The 15,269-nt window shown below is 38.0% G+C and overlaps 1 protein-coding gene across 1 annotated transcript in view; it reads right to left on the minus strand.

Moving 5' to 3' along the window:
- SV2C (synaptic vesicle glycoprotein 2C) overlaps positions 1-15,269 on the minus strand; it is a gene marked incomplete at both ends in the record, with an annotated part of 75,151 nt that overhangs the window by 45,032 nt on the left and 14,850 nt on the right. The window contains one exon of the mRNA XM_084224963.1: positions 9,866-10,046. Coding sequence (XP_084081089.1) covers positions 9,866-10,046 — 181 coding nt within the window. The remainder of the gene's footprint in view (positions 1-9,865; positions 10,047-15,269) is intronic.

Below are 15,269 nucleotides of genomic sequence, written 5' to 3' on the forward strand. Positions count from 1 at the left end.
GCATGAACCAACTATATCATGGATGATGAGACATAAATGTTGCCATTAAAACTGATCCATGTGGGTTGATATATATGCTACATCCTAAAGGTTCTCCAAAGCTACAGGAGAAGCCCTGTCCAAATCAATAGGGCAACTTTGCTAGCACATTGACCCTTTATACATTTAAAAGAATTATAGATCCAGAAAATATCCTTTTATTTAGGATATGCAAATAAGCAAGAAAAAAATAATTAGCTGTGAAAACATACAGTTCTTCTGTTCCTACTGATTGGTTTATTTGGAAGCAGTGAGTACATCAACAGGCTAAGAAATTCTTTAAAGTCCAGATACTGTGTTAGTATTGATTAAACAGTGAAAATAACCTATCAAGAGTTTAAAGGAGAAATACAGGATGTACTTCCATCATACAGAAAACTGCTGCCATGGAGAGTTGCAGGTCTTTGTTTCACAGTGATGGTGTAGTAAAGTAAGTTGTGCACTTTTTTGCACCTTAAACCTGTGAATGGAAAATTTGCTTCTCAGCTGGTTAAACTTGTCCTTCTGATCTCATGTTAGTGCAGACTGATACTGCTACAGTATTTTAGGATGCTGGTACCTATGAAGCTCTTCCTATATCATATAACTACTACTAGGACTGAATCTTAGAAAGCTTAATCAACAGCAAAACTGGAGAAGCAAGGAGGGAGATGGAGAGGAAACACCCTCCTGCAGAAGACTTCTTTTGCTTTTAATGCTCAATCTCAAAGTGGCCGTAGCCATGTCTCCATTCCCTAAAACTTGCTCCTAAATGCAGAGCAAGTGACAGCAGGAAGGGAGAGTAGGAACAGCTACAACTGTTCTCATACCAAACAATGAGAAATCACCTTTAAACTCAATGGATCTTGAGAATGCTTCTAAGGAGCAAAGAAATTTCTTCCCAACTTGCAGAAATTTTAACTTGTGCTTGGTACTACAGTAATTTTCTATAATAGAACTAACGTGGCATCTGGTTTATTGAACAATGCTACCAGAAGCATAAACCACCTCTCAAAGACTGGGGCAAGAGAAGATCAGAGTATCTCCAACTTCTTCCATCACTCTCTTGTGAGGATTTTTCAGATCCCTCAGCCACTACTGCTATTTATGAATTAACTTGTCAAAAGTTCATATTTAAAAAAGCCCACAATAAATCATGCAACAGCTGCCAGAAAGAATATAATTGTTACAGTTTTAAAAAAGAAAACTTTGGCTAGATCCCATCTTCACTTGCACCATACAAACACTTAATAATTCAGTGCCTCCAGGCGAGCACTTCCACACTTATAGGGAAGAAATAAAATTTGATTCTCAGCATTTTTGTATTTGAGTTTGAGAGCAACTGCCTCATTGTTTCTTGCCAACATTTTGTTAAATGCATGGTGGCATGCACAGGAGTGAATTTCAAGTAAAATTAAAAGCAGAACTGCTACTAATTTTTCAGTAGGAAGATTCATCTTTTGTTTTAAGGGAAATGTAAATGCTATTTTCCCAGAGGGTACAGCGTTAAGTCTGCTTCTGGCAATGAATTGGTATGATACAGCGGACTGTTTACTGTTACTGTGTTTGCAAATTATATGGCTCATCGTCACTTGTAAAAATTAATTTGATATGTGAAACTATATTCTTCTCTTGATATGTCTCCCTGTGCAGATGAAAAGCCCATGAAAACTGTGGGTTTGACTTGAAAAGAACATTCATTCTAAAAATGGGAAGGACTTTAACTTTCCTAAACACAAATTATTCAAACAAGCAGAAGCTTTTATATCTCATCTCTTATTAATTTCTGTTATCTCTTCAGTTATCCTAACCAAAGCAGGTGATGTAAACATGTTACCCACAGATAACAGAGAGAAGTCCATGCACTGCTTCCTTAAGGGTCACAAAAAGTATGTGTCTTGTTAGTATGTACAAATACTAAGTACTTTTTTCTCATATCTTCACAAATAAATTGTGTGAAGTCTGCACATTTTTTTAGAAGATTAAAAAACCCACAGATTTAAGCCTCTGGGATGATGTCCATGAGTGATATCTGTCTCCTGAATAACACATTCTGTAATGAGGCACAATCTAATACCAACAGGAGGCAAAACTTCATTGAGCTCAGCCCAAAATCATGAAATAAGTTCTCTCGCTCAATAAGAATCAGACTTTTCATTGAAATAAAAGGATGCATGCCTTCAGCCTTGGTTTTATTTTGTTGTAAATATATGCAAGAAAAACACGAAGAAAATAGCAGGAACCTTTTGCTACTGCACGTATTGTTTATATGTGGGAGAATACCATTAATATCAATCCAAAGAATGATAAATAATTATCTTTTCAGTTATTCTTCATCTTATGTAATAAACCCCATCAGACATAGGTAGAGCAAGAGAGAATGCATATTTATGTACACTCTCAGTTCATGTTTGTTCTGTGCAATTGTGAGGAAGGTGAACCAAAAGGAGATTTAAAGGGTGCACCTTAGGTGAGTGGGATTCAGTGAAACAAACAATAAGCTAGGATACATTTGCATTTTCTTTGTTACAAGCAAAGATGATAAATGTCTGCTAATCTACCTTCCGAGCTGTGGTTTGTCACAACAGATTTTGGCAACTGCACAGTGTGACAGCTGGGATGAAAACAAGTCTGTGAGGCATTCAGAAACCTCTGGCTTCAGACAGAAGCCATTGTTTACTTGCAGATTCACTAGCCAAAAGGGCTTGAAATGCAAAAGCATAAAAGGAATAGAGATAATTAGGACAAAAAGCCCTTACAGAATACTAAATATACAAGGTAGGATGGTGTTCTTCTGAAATACTTGTCTTCTCTTTCAAACTTGAACAACATCCAGACTAAAAATAGATAGTGTCTGTATGAGATGGCATTTGCAAGTTGTCACCTTGTTATTTGCTATTTGGTTAAAAGTGATAGAGCTCAAAACACAGATTCAGAGATTTAGAAACAGCCCATCACTCCTTGTCCTTCCATTCAATTGCACATAACAGTTTTCTTAGCAGTTTTCTACCCCAGTACCATAAGTCTCATTGAGACTTTTCCTTTCAGAACCGCCATTAGACTGGCAAAGTATTTCATGGTGAGCAAACAGATCAACCTTTTCCTTGATAACTGCTGGATAAAGACCTAGAAAACTGCATCACACTAAAGATAAAGCTTTGTTGATCATTGAACCCATTTTTAAATACGAGTGTTTCTTTGGACTATGAATAATAACGAAGTTTTCTCCCAGGTAGATAAGTGGCCTGTGTGCTATTAATAACAAGAGAGTCCTTGTAAAAATAATTCACATGATAACTTACTGAACTTTAGAGCAGTCAGTTCTGATGAAAGACGAATTGCAAAACAAATAATTCATTCCCCATATTTACCCAACACTATTTAAAAAATCAAGTTCAATTTACCTTCAAGCATATAACAGCAAAGAATTTGTCAAATACTCAGATAAATTGCTTTCACATAGGCTAGTATTGGTAATCACAAAATCACTGCTACTTAATTCTTTCTTTTGTAGATTTTCTTCTCCTTTTTCAATTGCCAAGTTTTTACTTGAAAGACAAATACCATGGGCAGTGTCTGCTATAGACCACCAAAACAGGAAGAAAAGGCAGGTGAAATAGTCTAGAAGCAGTTGGGAGAACTCTCACAATCACCGGCCATTGTTCTTGTGGGGGATTTCAACCTACCAGATGCCTGCTGGAAAAGCAACAGAGTGGAGAGGAAGCAGTCCAGGAGGTTCCTGGAGTGTGTGGATGATAATGTCCTGACAAACTGGTCAGGATGCCAACAAGGTAGGGCCCTACTGGAACTGTTATTTGTGATCAGAGGAGGACTGGTGGGTGATGGGATATGATGGCTGGAGGCTCTCTGGGCCACTGTGATGACAAAATGCTTTTCATTGTCAGAGAAGTAAGGAAGGTTGGCAAGGAGAACACGTACCTTGAACTTGTGGAGGGCAGACTTGGGCCTGTTTAGAACTACATCACTTAGACATGCTCAATGTTTGAGCCTAGGTAGGATCCACACAAGGGTCCTAGGGGTGCTGGCAGAAGTGTTCTCTGAGCCCCTTTCCATCATTTACCAGCAGTCCTGGCTAACTGGGGAGGCTGATGGGAGGTTGGGATATATGATGTCCACCCACAAGGAGGTTCAGAAGGAGGATCTGGGAAACTGCAGGCCTGATTGCAGCGTCCAGGAAGGTCATGGAGCAGATGAGCCTGCATCATCACATGGCACATATAGAGCCAGGGGATGTGGCCCAGCCATCACGGGTATGGTTTGTGAAAAGCAGGTCCTCCTTGGTCTCCTTCTATTATAGGATCACCCACTTTGTGGATGAGGGAAAGAGTGGACGTTGACCAAGTGACTTTAGTAAAGCCTTTGACACCCTCTCCCAAAGAATTACCCCAGAGAAACTGGCAGCCTATGACTTGGACATTTGCACCGTTCACTGGGTAAAAACTGTCGGGCTGGCTGGGCCCAGACAGCAGCAGTGAGTGGAGTTACACACAGCTGGTGGCCACCAGACCTGCTCCCCAGGGCTCAGCACTGGTGCCAGTCCTGTTTGATGCCCAGACAAGGGATTGAGTGCATCCTCAGTCGGGTGACACCAGGCTGGGTGGGAGTGCTGATCTGCTGGGGGCAGGAAGGCTCTGCAGAGGGATCTGGGCAGGCTGGATCATGGCTGAGGCCACTGGGGTGAGGTTCAACAAGGCCCAGTGCTGGGTCCTGCCCTTGGGTCACAGCAACCCCAGGCAGCTCCACAGGCTGGGACAGAGTGGCTGGAAAGGACCTGAGGGTGCTGGTGACAGCAGCTGAACATGAGCCAGGCTGTGCCCAGGTGGGCAAGAAGGGCAATGGCATCCTGGCCTGGATCAGCAATGGTGTGGGCAGCAGGAGCAGGGCTGGGATTGTCCCCCTGTGCTGGGCACTGCTGAGGGCACAACTGGAATCCTGTGTCCAGTTTTCAGCCACTCATCACAGTAAAGTCATTTTGATGCTGGAATATGTTCAGAGAGGGCAACAAAGTTGGCAAAACATTTGGAGCAAAATTCTAAGAGGAATGGCTGAAGGAACTGGGGGACTTTCAGCTAGAGACAATAGGAAAAAAACTCTTATCACTCCCTACATCTACCTGAAAAGAGGTGTAGACAGGTTGGTCTCTCCTTTTCCAAGTAACAAAAAATAGAGTGAGAGGAAATAGCCTCAAGCTGTACCATAGGAATGGCATAGTAGGAAAAATGTCTTCATGGAAAAATTTGTTCATGGGAAGGTTTGCAAAACATTCTAGCAGGCTGCTCAGGGAAGTATGGAATGGCCATCCCTGGAGGATTTTAATGCATGTGTAGATGAGGTGCTTAGGAATAAGGCTTAGTGGTGGACTTGGCAGTATTATTTCGATGGTTGACCTCAATGATTTTAAAGATCCTTTCCAACCTAAATAATTCTATGATTCTATAATTTTTCTTTTGCTTTTTCGTTGTATAGTCTCTCTTTATTTACCCTTGTCTGGTCTTTTCCTCCCTTTCCTCTCTTTTATATAATCTTCCTTTCCTCGTAAGAATGCTGTCTTCTCTTACAGAAGGGAAGACAAGGGAAGAGAAGGCTTAGGGAAGACCCTCTTCTCTCTGAGAACCTTTCATCAAACTGGAATATGTATCTGAAGCTGCAAGGACTGAAGCAAAGCAATTTTTGAAGATCAGACCTTGCCAACTGCTTACTTGGCTTCACTGAGAAGTGTATATCCCTTTTGGCATAGCCTATCAGCTTTGAAGCCAGTCACCTGCAGAGCTATTCATTAGCTCACAGTGTAAAAACACTGATAGCCCTGGGTAGGACACAGCTGGATGTAGAAGAGGAATCAGAGGCAGAAGATTACAACATTTTGAGAGTGAGAGAATAAAAGGTTCTTCATCAAAAAGCAGTGGAACAAGTGAATATGAGGAAGTAAAAGATAAACACAACATGATACTAAATACTGATGACCTAAAATTATAAAAGCTGAATGTTGGTCTAGATCCGAAGTTCCTGAAGGAACTGCTTGTGTAGGCCAGCAATCTTGTTTCCACATAGTCTTCATCTCTGCAGGAACATTTTTGCAGTTGTTATGTATATAGACTGCTCGCACGCCCTTCATGCCATAGTCTCTAGGGGTGGATGTGCAGCTCTAAGTGTTTTTGCCAAGAGATGTAGTACACAAAACTGCTGGTAAAAGTCAGGGTGTGTGGACTTAGGCAACCTCTCAGAACTGCAAATTACAAGAAACTGCATTCATGGTTTTGGATTTTTGCTAACTTTTGATTCAACATGAAAAAGTGGAGAATTTGAGAAAATATCTGAACTACAAGTTTTGTTCTACCATAGTGACACCACCACTCTGTGGTAGATCCCAATGATATAGAAAGAGTACTGCAGCAAGGTTTAGAGATTGTCTAGGGAAGGATGAAGAAAACTGTCTGAAGGTAAGTCTCAGATTTAATAAAGTATAGTCTAAAGCAGTCTGGAAAAGGAATATTATGTTAATACATCTTGAGATGTATTTTTTTCACAAGGGGTAACTGGCAGGGGAAAAGCTTCTTAATAGCTTTTAGTTACATCAGTTAACAACATCTAACCTGTATTTCCTAATATTTCTGTGGGTTTGGAGAAATTTGGCAAATTGGCAATTCTGGCAAATTGAAAGAAATCTTTGCAGTCTGGAAATACTGTGTGCTTTTAAAATAGGATACATTTATTTAGCATCTTTTAATTTGCTCAGAAGAAAGAACAACTTTCCACCAGGAGCAAACATATCAAGTTGTCTGAAAAATTTCTAAATTGTAGTTTACCACAGGATATTTATTTCAGCTAATTTTCACTGTATGAAAACCTTGGTTTCTTTTAGAAGTAATATTTGGGCTGGATAAGCATGATTTTTTTCCCCCAAATTGTATAATCTCTGCATATCTTGAAGCAACCAAAAGGAAATTTAGTAGGATAAGACAAATGTGTAGTGCAGTTTTAATAATTTTATTATAAATTTAGTTGTACTTTAAAAAAATTGCATCTAAAATTGTAAGTATCAAAAATAGTAAACGAATAGCTTAGATTAATGTTTCATAGAAATTGGACAAAACTATGTAGCTGAGAATAATATTTCACAGTGGTAGTTGAAGAGCTCCAGCTTCATACAAGTTAGCAGGAATGTTGTATGCTCTGTATCAGAGAAACCTTCCTTTGACATTTTCAGACAGACACAACAAGGTGCTTTTGATGATAAATATTTGTACCTTCCCCCAAAGGCTAATGATGAATACAACTCACAGTTTGTTTTCTAGATCGTTTCACTTTGTAGGAAACCATCCTAGACATTTATCAGGTTTTTGGATTCAATTTTGGTGATCTTTAATTAAAAGAAATTGTCCAGATAACTCTCTGCCCCTTCAGAAAACTCCCACTCCTCTCTAGTCTGAGTAACGATACTATTTTGCCTTTAAAACATATAATTCATTTATTTCCTTAAAACCATTCTAATTCCATAGTTGGGCTATTTGAATCACACAAAATTACTGGAACAAAGCACCCTCCCTCAAAAACAGAGGTACAGTGGAATGTCATTGAGAAGCCTAGGGAAAATGTGTGCCTTTTCCCAAAGGAAACCAGAGACCTGGTTACCTGGATGTGGAGAAGGCTGAGGCACTTAACAACTTGGTTTTTTCCCCTCAGTCTTCATCACCAAGAGCTCCACTCACATCAGCTGTGGGAGGCAAGGCAGGGGAATTGGAAGAATGACAATATTCCGCTGCAGGAGAAGGTCAGGTTTGAGAACATCTAAGTAGCTTGAAGATGCATAGGCTGATGGGATAGATACATTGGTGGGTGCTGGTGGAATTGAAGGACAAAGTTTCTAAATCACTATCCTCCATATCTGAGAAACCGTGTCGGTTTTGTGAGGTGCGCATTGACTGTAAAAGGAGAAACATCTATCAAGATGGGATTTTCCTCATCTTGAGGGTCCAACAAACAGATTTCTAGAAACCTCATGGCTTTCACACTGCTACCCTGATATAATCTCAATGGGATTATTCAGGGAAAAAATTAAATCTTTGAAGAATATGAGGAACAACTCTGCAGTTCATGCTTTGTTGTTGTTGTTTGATTGGTTTGGGGTTTGGTTTGCTTTGTTTTGGAGACTCTGGTTTAAAATATAGTACATGGTGACAAATTATCTATGATCTATTCATGTAGCTTTCAAAGATGAGGCAGGAGGACTTTGAACAGGGTGGAGAAAGTGTAGGGAAAAGATATGAAGGTCCTGCTCCTCAAGGACCACTAATCATAAACTGGGTACACTAGAGAATGTGGTTCCCAAGCAAGGACATGCATGTATCACAAGCAAAGCTACAGACAGTGACTCTTACTGTAAGAGCTCCTAGACAGGTGAGGAGGAAATGGGGCAGGCAAGTTTCTATGAAGCATAATAAGTACATATTTTGCAGTATACCCCAAAAGGGACAATTTCAGTCAGAGCCAATTTCATTTCATTTTCGGTCTCTGAAAAAACCAAACCTTTGTAGCATAAGGGTCCAGACCTGCCCCAGGAAATTGGGCAGGCTAAACAGTAATACAACAAGCCTCTCAACTTTGCAGGATCACAGGAGAGTGAAAGTGTCATGCAGCATAATCTGTAGTGTTTGTATTTGGAGTGAAAAATATAGCTCCTGGAACGGATGGTGATTTATGATAAGGGATTTTTAAAATTTTGCTTAGGGGATTTGGGATTTTCGGGAAGTAGAATACTGCCATTTTTCCTTCTTGTCTTATAAAGTCATATCTGACAATCTGGTGACAGACTAAGACTAGATGACTCCTCACATTTTTCTGTCTCCTCTTGTCCTTCCATTCCTCTTCCTACATCAGTTTAAAACTACTGAGTGCTATGGTAATTTCTTTTTGGTATTCATGTTGAGCCGTAGCCTACTTCAGACCAGTTCAAAGGATTTCTCAAAGCACAAATATCACGCAACTGCATTGCTGAACCATAGCTACCTAGCATAAAGATAACAAACCATTAAAAAATGGAATTCATGTGCATGACTTTACAGCACAGCTGCCGTGCTCTCACCAGATCCTGTCTATTCAGCATACCAGAGACTGGCAGGGGTCTAAATTGGAACTGTAATTAGGAGTCTTAATCTGAATCAAGCAATGACCAGAAGGGCTAAATCAAGCAGCCTGTAGAACACAGCTCTTGTTTATCCAAGTGTGCAGTAAAGATAGAAGTTTTCTCGTAGTACTTTACTTATCTAACTCCTTCTCTGCTCATAGAAGTTTAAATGTATAAATTTAATCACTGAGAAGTTATTTAAATGAAAAATAAAGAAAACACAGATCCACAAACTCCAATATTTCAGAGAGAACATTTGACACAGTTTAGGACCCCGTTTTAAATTTATCATGATGCCATGCTATTATCAACAATATTGTGCACACAAAGACATTAGAAGCTTTACAAATATTACCAAAATCTTAGCATACACCTGTGAGGAGAGTGCTACTTTGCTGGCTGAACAAGATACTGTACGTAAAGAATCTGAGGCTTAAAAGAGTTAAGCAAGTTGATCAAGTTCACAAAACAAATCCTTTGCAATATAAGAACAAACTCAGTCTCACAGTTTTCAGTCTGTGCCTTTCCCCCAAAATTATTCTTCCCCTTCAGGTTGCTATTTAGGAGTGTAGCAGTTACCTTGATTAATTGTCTCACCACTGACACGGGCTATATTTATACACCAAATAATGTGCTTATGCAAAGAGAAAAGTTTTATTAACACACAGAATTGTGAAAATTAACAACACCAGAGGAGCTTACCCAAATCCAGAAAACAAGCGACAGAAGAGGAAGAAGCCATAGCCCTGGACAAAGGATGAAAGGAAGGCAAAGAATCCATTGACAGACATGCATATCAGGAGTGATTGTCTCCTTCCCACCTTGTCTGCCAAGCCTCCCCAGAAGAATGCTCCCACCATCATCCCAAGGTACACAATACTCCCTGTGAGACACAAAAATACAAAAAGAGATATTTTGTGAGCTACATAATTGACCACACCAAAATCAGTTACCCTTCTACATTTACAAAAAGATTAGTATACAGATGATTTTATCCTTTCTCACTGAATAGAAATTATATGCACAGTTTTGCAAATGTATCTAGAGAGAGCAGATTTCCTACTGTCTTTTTCATACGTTACCAGACACACTTGATATAAATATTAAACTGAAGCTTAATATAAATACTAAACAAGGTGCATCTAGCTAAAAGAATAAACATGCAGGCAAGTAAGTCTGAATAGGAGGAGAAAATGCCACTATTTCCTCAGAATTAAGAGGAATTTATTCTAAATATTGCAAAAAATTATTACTTCCCCTACAGATACAATTTGTCTGAACATCTCTAGAGTATGAGCAGTCCTGCAGGAGATTAAACATCGGGATCACTGGGAGTAATATGTGCTAAAAAAAGTTGATTATAAAACAAATACTTTCCACTTGAGATCTATAGAATCAAAGATGTCCATCTTAATTGTTTTTTCTCCCTCCCACATCAGTGTATTTCTTTATTTCAAAGGTCAATGTCCTTTCAAAGCAAAAGCACTGTAATGTTCTTGATTTGTTGTTTTGGGTTTTTTTGTCATGTTCCCCCCCCCCCCCCAATAATTTTGAACAGATACAGTTACATTTATTAAAACAGCATAGCAAAAAATGGGTGATTTTTTTTAGCATAAATTTTGTTTCCACATGTGCTTTCTCACAGAAAGGTAAGTTGAAATATTTAATATTTTGATTGTTCACATCTTAGCACATTGTACATAATTTCTTTTCAAAACACCCTGAGTAACATTTGACAAATATGTGCAACATATTGAGCAGACTGTCAGAAGGAGAAAGTAATTCCCAAGTTTTGGACAGAACCCTCAACACTGTATTTTGTTTGATACATGGAATTCTTTTTCCATCCAGCTTCTTGTTGAACTTCCCAGGTTAGGTATTATATATCCTGCATATTGCTACCATCTTCAACAGAGCAGGAATTACTTACAAAGGTGCTAGAAGTAATTAAAATGTCTCGTTTTGATTAGTCTCAAGAATGGACAAATTCTCCAGCATCTCTAATGGACTCTAATTGCTGTGAAATTCTGGCCTCCAAAAGAATCACCTTTGCCCTGCAGAAGGTAGGTGGATGGTAAAGGAAGCTGAAAAAGCCCCATTTAAATTCCTGGGCTTGGTTAAATGCATATCAGTGTAGAGTTTACTCATCAGTATTTCTGTTCTTGGAATTACAGATGATAATGCCTGAAGTGCTGACATCTGCAGGGTCTAATATACCCTGGATTGTCCCTGTTCCCCCTCATGTTCCATGCAAGTAGTTTCCACTGCTCTTTACTTATGAGACATAATTTAAAATAGGATATTTTTAAATAGGATACACATTGTGCGTTATATTCTATATTAACAAGATTATAGAATCAGAATTATAAAGTGATTTGGTCTGGAAGGGACATTAAAGGACACCTTAAATTTCAATCCCCTGCCATGAGTAGGGGCATCTTCTTCTAAATCAGATTCCTTAGAGCTGCATCTAAGAAAACAGATGCCATGCTGTTCATCACAGGAGAATTGCTAAAGCAACAAACTCCATAATATTTTCTAGATGTTGCTAGGTTCTTACATTTTCATCAAAGAATACTGATGATAATATAAGTAAATCCAGAATCTGCAGAATTACTAAGACATATGTCTTTACCTTCTTTAGCTCAAGAAGGACACAGACATTACAGTATTCTGTTTTGGTATAGAGGTGTTTAGGAGCAGAAAGAATGTAGCAAAGATTGTCAAATAGCTACATTGACAGCAGACAGATTTCAAAAAGAAAAAAAGTTAATTTTTATTCTTACAATGAAATTGTAAGAATACAATGAAATTTCTGTGTAAGTACTATTGGGCTTTCCCAGTAAACATTCCAATATAAGAAATAGAGAAGACAAATTTAATAGCTTTTTATTTCTTTATAGAGATAACTTGGAAATATTTCTATGCAAATAATCCTAATTTTACCAATTTACATTCCTTGTGATGCACAAATATATCAAAACGCTTTGAACAATGAAAGAAAATGTTTCCAAGTCTTGAGTTTAAAAAAAATAACCTTTCTTTTAGATGAAAAATCCTTTGGTCATTGTACTGTGTTTTGGACTCTCATACTGATGTAATTCTCCTAAAGAACATTTGAAAGATGCTGCTAAAAATAATATTCTCATCCTGTCAATAAACTGCTATAAATAAGCTGCTCTCTGAGTTGCAGCATTATCTTTTTCTTTTCCATTATATTAGCTTCCAATTTTTTCCTAATTGCCTTGTAGTCTGTACAAATCCTCTCCTTGAGCAAAGATCTGTAACCCTTCCATCCAGAACCTACTGCAGCTACCAAAAATACACATTTCAGTACATTTTCTGTCTTACTTCTATTCTGTGTTTTCTATCTCTCTTTCTTGTAAGAGATTCATAGAATCATAGAATGGTTTGGGCTGTAAGGGACCTCAAAGTCCATCTATTTCCAGCCCCCTTGCCACGGGCACTCCTCATTAGACCGGATTTTTCAGACCCCCAGTCACCCTGGCCTTGCAAACTTCCAGGGACAGTGCATTCTCGGCTTCTCTGTACAGTCTGTCCCAGTGCCTTCATAATGAAGAACTTCTTCCTTATCTAAAACTGCTGGATTCTGAACATTCTCCAGGTTCTGGGTGTTTCCTGTTGACACTGGCTCCAAAATGCTATGATTGGGGTAGATTGAAGTTCTCCTCCCTTCTTTACTTTAGTAAACTTTAGTTTACTTTAGTAAACCTTAGTTTAAACCCCTCCTGCATCATGTAAAGGAAGTGCCTTTCTCTCAACTTCCAAATTTCTCCTTTAGATGATTTTACCCTGCAACAATATTCACAATAACCACAAAAGTGGCAAATGGCAAAGGAGGGCTCTAACCATGTAAAATAGCTGAACAACCACCCAACAAATATAAGTAGCCAATGAGATAAGATGATAATTTTATCATCATCAGATTATCACGAGCATTTCCTTTCTAACCATTGTAGCTTTTGTTCATTATGTTATGCCACGGGTCAGAACATAAATCTCTTGTGGATAACACGAAATTTTTTGCATATCTTTCATAATTCACACATTACATTTTGCATAAATTCATATATGTAAAAATTAAATACCAGGTTGTTGGTCAATCTGTATATGTATATAGATGTCAACCTAGCATGTGATGCTGAGGGGTGTTACTCCCCTTTTGAACAGCTACTACCAACCACAAGACTGGCTATTTTCTCTTTCTTTTTGTTCACTCATGCCTCTAAAGATATCAGCTAATATAGTGGAAAGAACACACTGGTTTGACATCCTGTCTGATCTTAGAACATATTTTAAAATATTTTAAAATATAAAGACTTCAAAGGATATCTATATCATATGTCTTGGATTTTCCCCAGAAGGTAACATGTAATCTAAAACTCTGTCAATTTTGGAAAAGCACTGAGACGAAGCAGATGGTAGCTGAAAAGAAACATGCTAAAGTAAATAATCTCTTTTATTGTTCTTTTGACAAGTTTTAACAAACCTGTATTTTCTTTCCATAGCAGAATTCTTACACACTTCAATGATTTTCACCCTCTGCACAAATGTACATAATACACACTTACATCCTCTTCAGACAAGGCAACCTTAGTGTGGAATTGCTTTACACTATGCACACACTTTGGCTAGCAGGTGGTTAGATATTTTTTAAAGGGATGTGTACACAGCACCTTTCAGACCGCTAGAAAGAGTTTAGCCTTACAAAACAGCTGACCAAGAACCCCCTTGGTATCCAAATGCTAGTTATGGACAAATTAAACAATGTTATAACAATAAATGCATAACTCGTCACTTCAGTTCCACATAACTAGTCACTTAGGTTCAGTAAAGCAGTATTGTACTCCTTATGCTGCCATAACTTCATTACTTGCTGATATCTGTTGTAATTCATAGGCTGGTATCTAAAAGATAGACAAAACCGTCTGAGAAATCAGTTTGTAAGTGTATTTAGTCAGGAAGAAGTACAGCAATGACAGAAAAGTCAGACTTTGTTGCAACAGAGAGACTCGGAGGCTATGGGACTCCCTGATCAGCTTTTTGCAGTAACATACCTATTATAAATCAGTTATAAAACTAGCCTGAAGTTTTTGTTTCCTGCTATGTTGTTTAGGTAATTTGTCTGAATGAGGAATGCGTTTCATACAGCCAGAAAAAGTATCCATGTTATAAAAAGACTTTAAAAATAAGATAAAAATACCATTTCTATTTTGGAAAGAGCAATTATGAATGTGGTTCCATAAGAAGCCAAACAATTTTCATAATAATTATAACATAATCAGTGTTTTATTTATTTGTACTAGGATCTTCCCATATGCTATTGTTTAGAGTATAACAATTCATAGTGAAGTACTGCAATGCCTATAAGTAGCATGATGAATATAGGAATAAGAATATCCAGATTCTGATATACTGATAATACAGTATATTTGGAGTTTAAAGATTATAATCTTTCAGACCTGCATTTAATTATAACCTGTTAATAGTTTCTTTGATCGGAAAAGACTTGAAAATTGTAGCAACCTATGCAGCAACTGTCAAACATAACCTCTCATTAAATGCTTGCAATGGGACATAATTAGGGCAAACACATATCCATTAAAACAACAAATATAAGAAAGCTGTAATAACTCAAAAATTGACAAAATAACTCAAATTTTCTACAGCCCCTGTCTTTGGATGTCTAAAACCTATGTACTTAGTATGTTTGATCTTCATTTTTTATTTTTGATATTATGCCATTCATCCCCTCAGTTGTACCGTGGCTGCAATATTCCTACGTAAAGAATTGCCACAAACTAATATTTCTCTGTAATAACTATTTCTTTGTTTCTGTAAACTTTTCTTGCAGTGCTATCAAGCTCTATATACACAGAATGGTAGAATTTTAATGTGTGGATCTAAGTAGTTAAAGTAAACCACGAATTGTTCAGCCATCTGAAAAAGCTGATAGGTACTGTTTTCCAGCAAGCATGTGAGATAGACACTATATCACCTAAAACTGAGCTTTTGCAGGAGTCTCTGCAAGTTCAAGACTTCTCAAGCCTTGATTTCCTTCACCTAAACTCTAGCTGCTTCTCAC

Source organism: Fringilla coelebs (genome assembly GCF_963513975.1).
Source record: "Fringilla coelebs genome assembly, chromosome: Z".
Classification (NCBI taxonomy): Eukaryota; Metazoa; Chordata; class Aves; order Passeriformes; family Fringillidae; genus Fringilla; species Fringilla coelebs.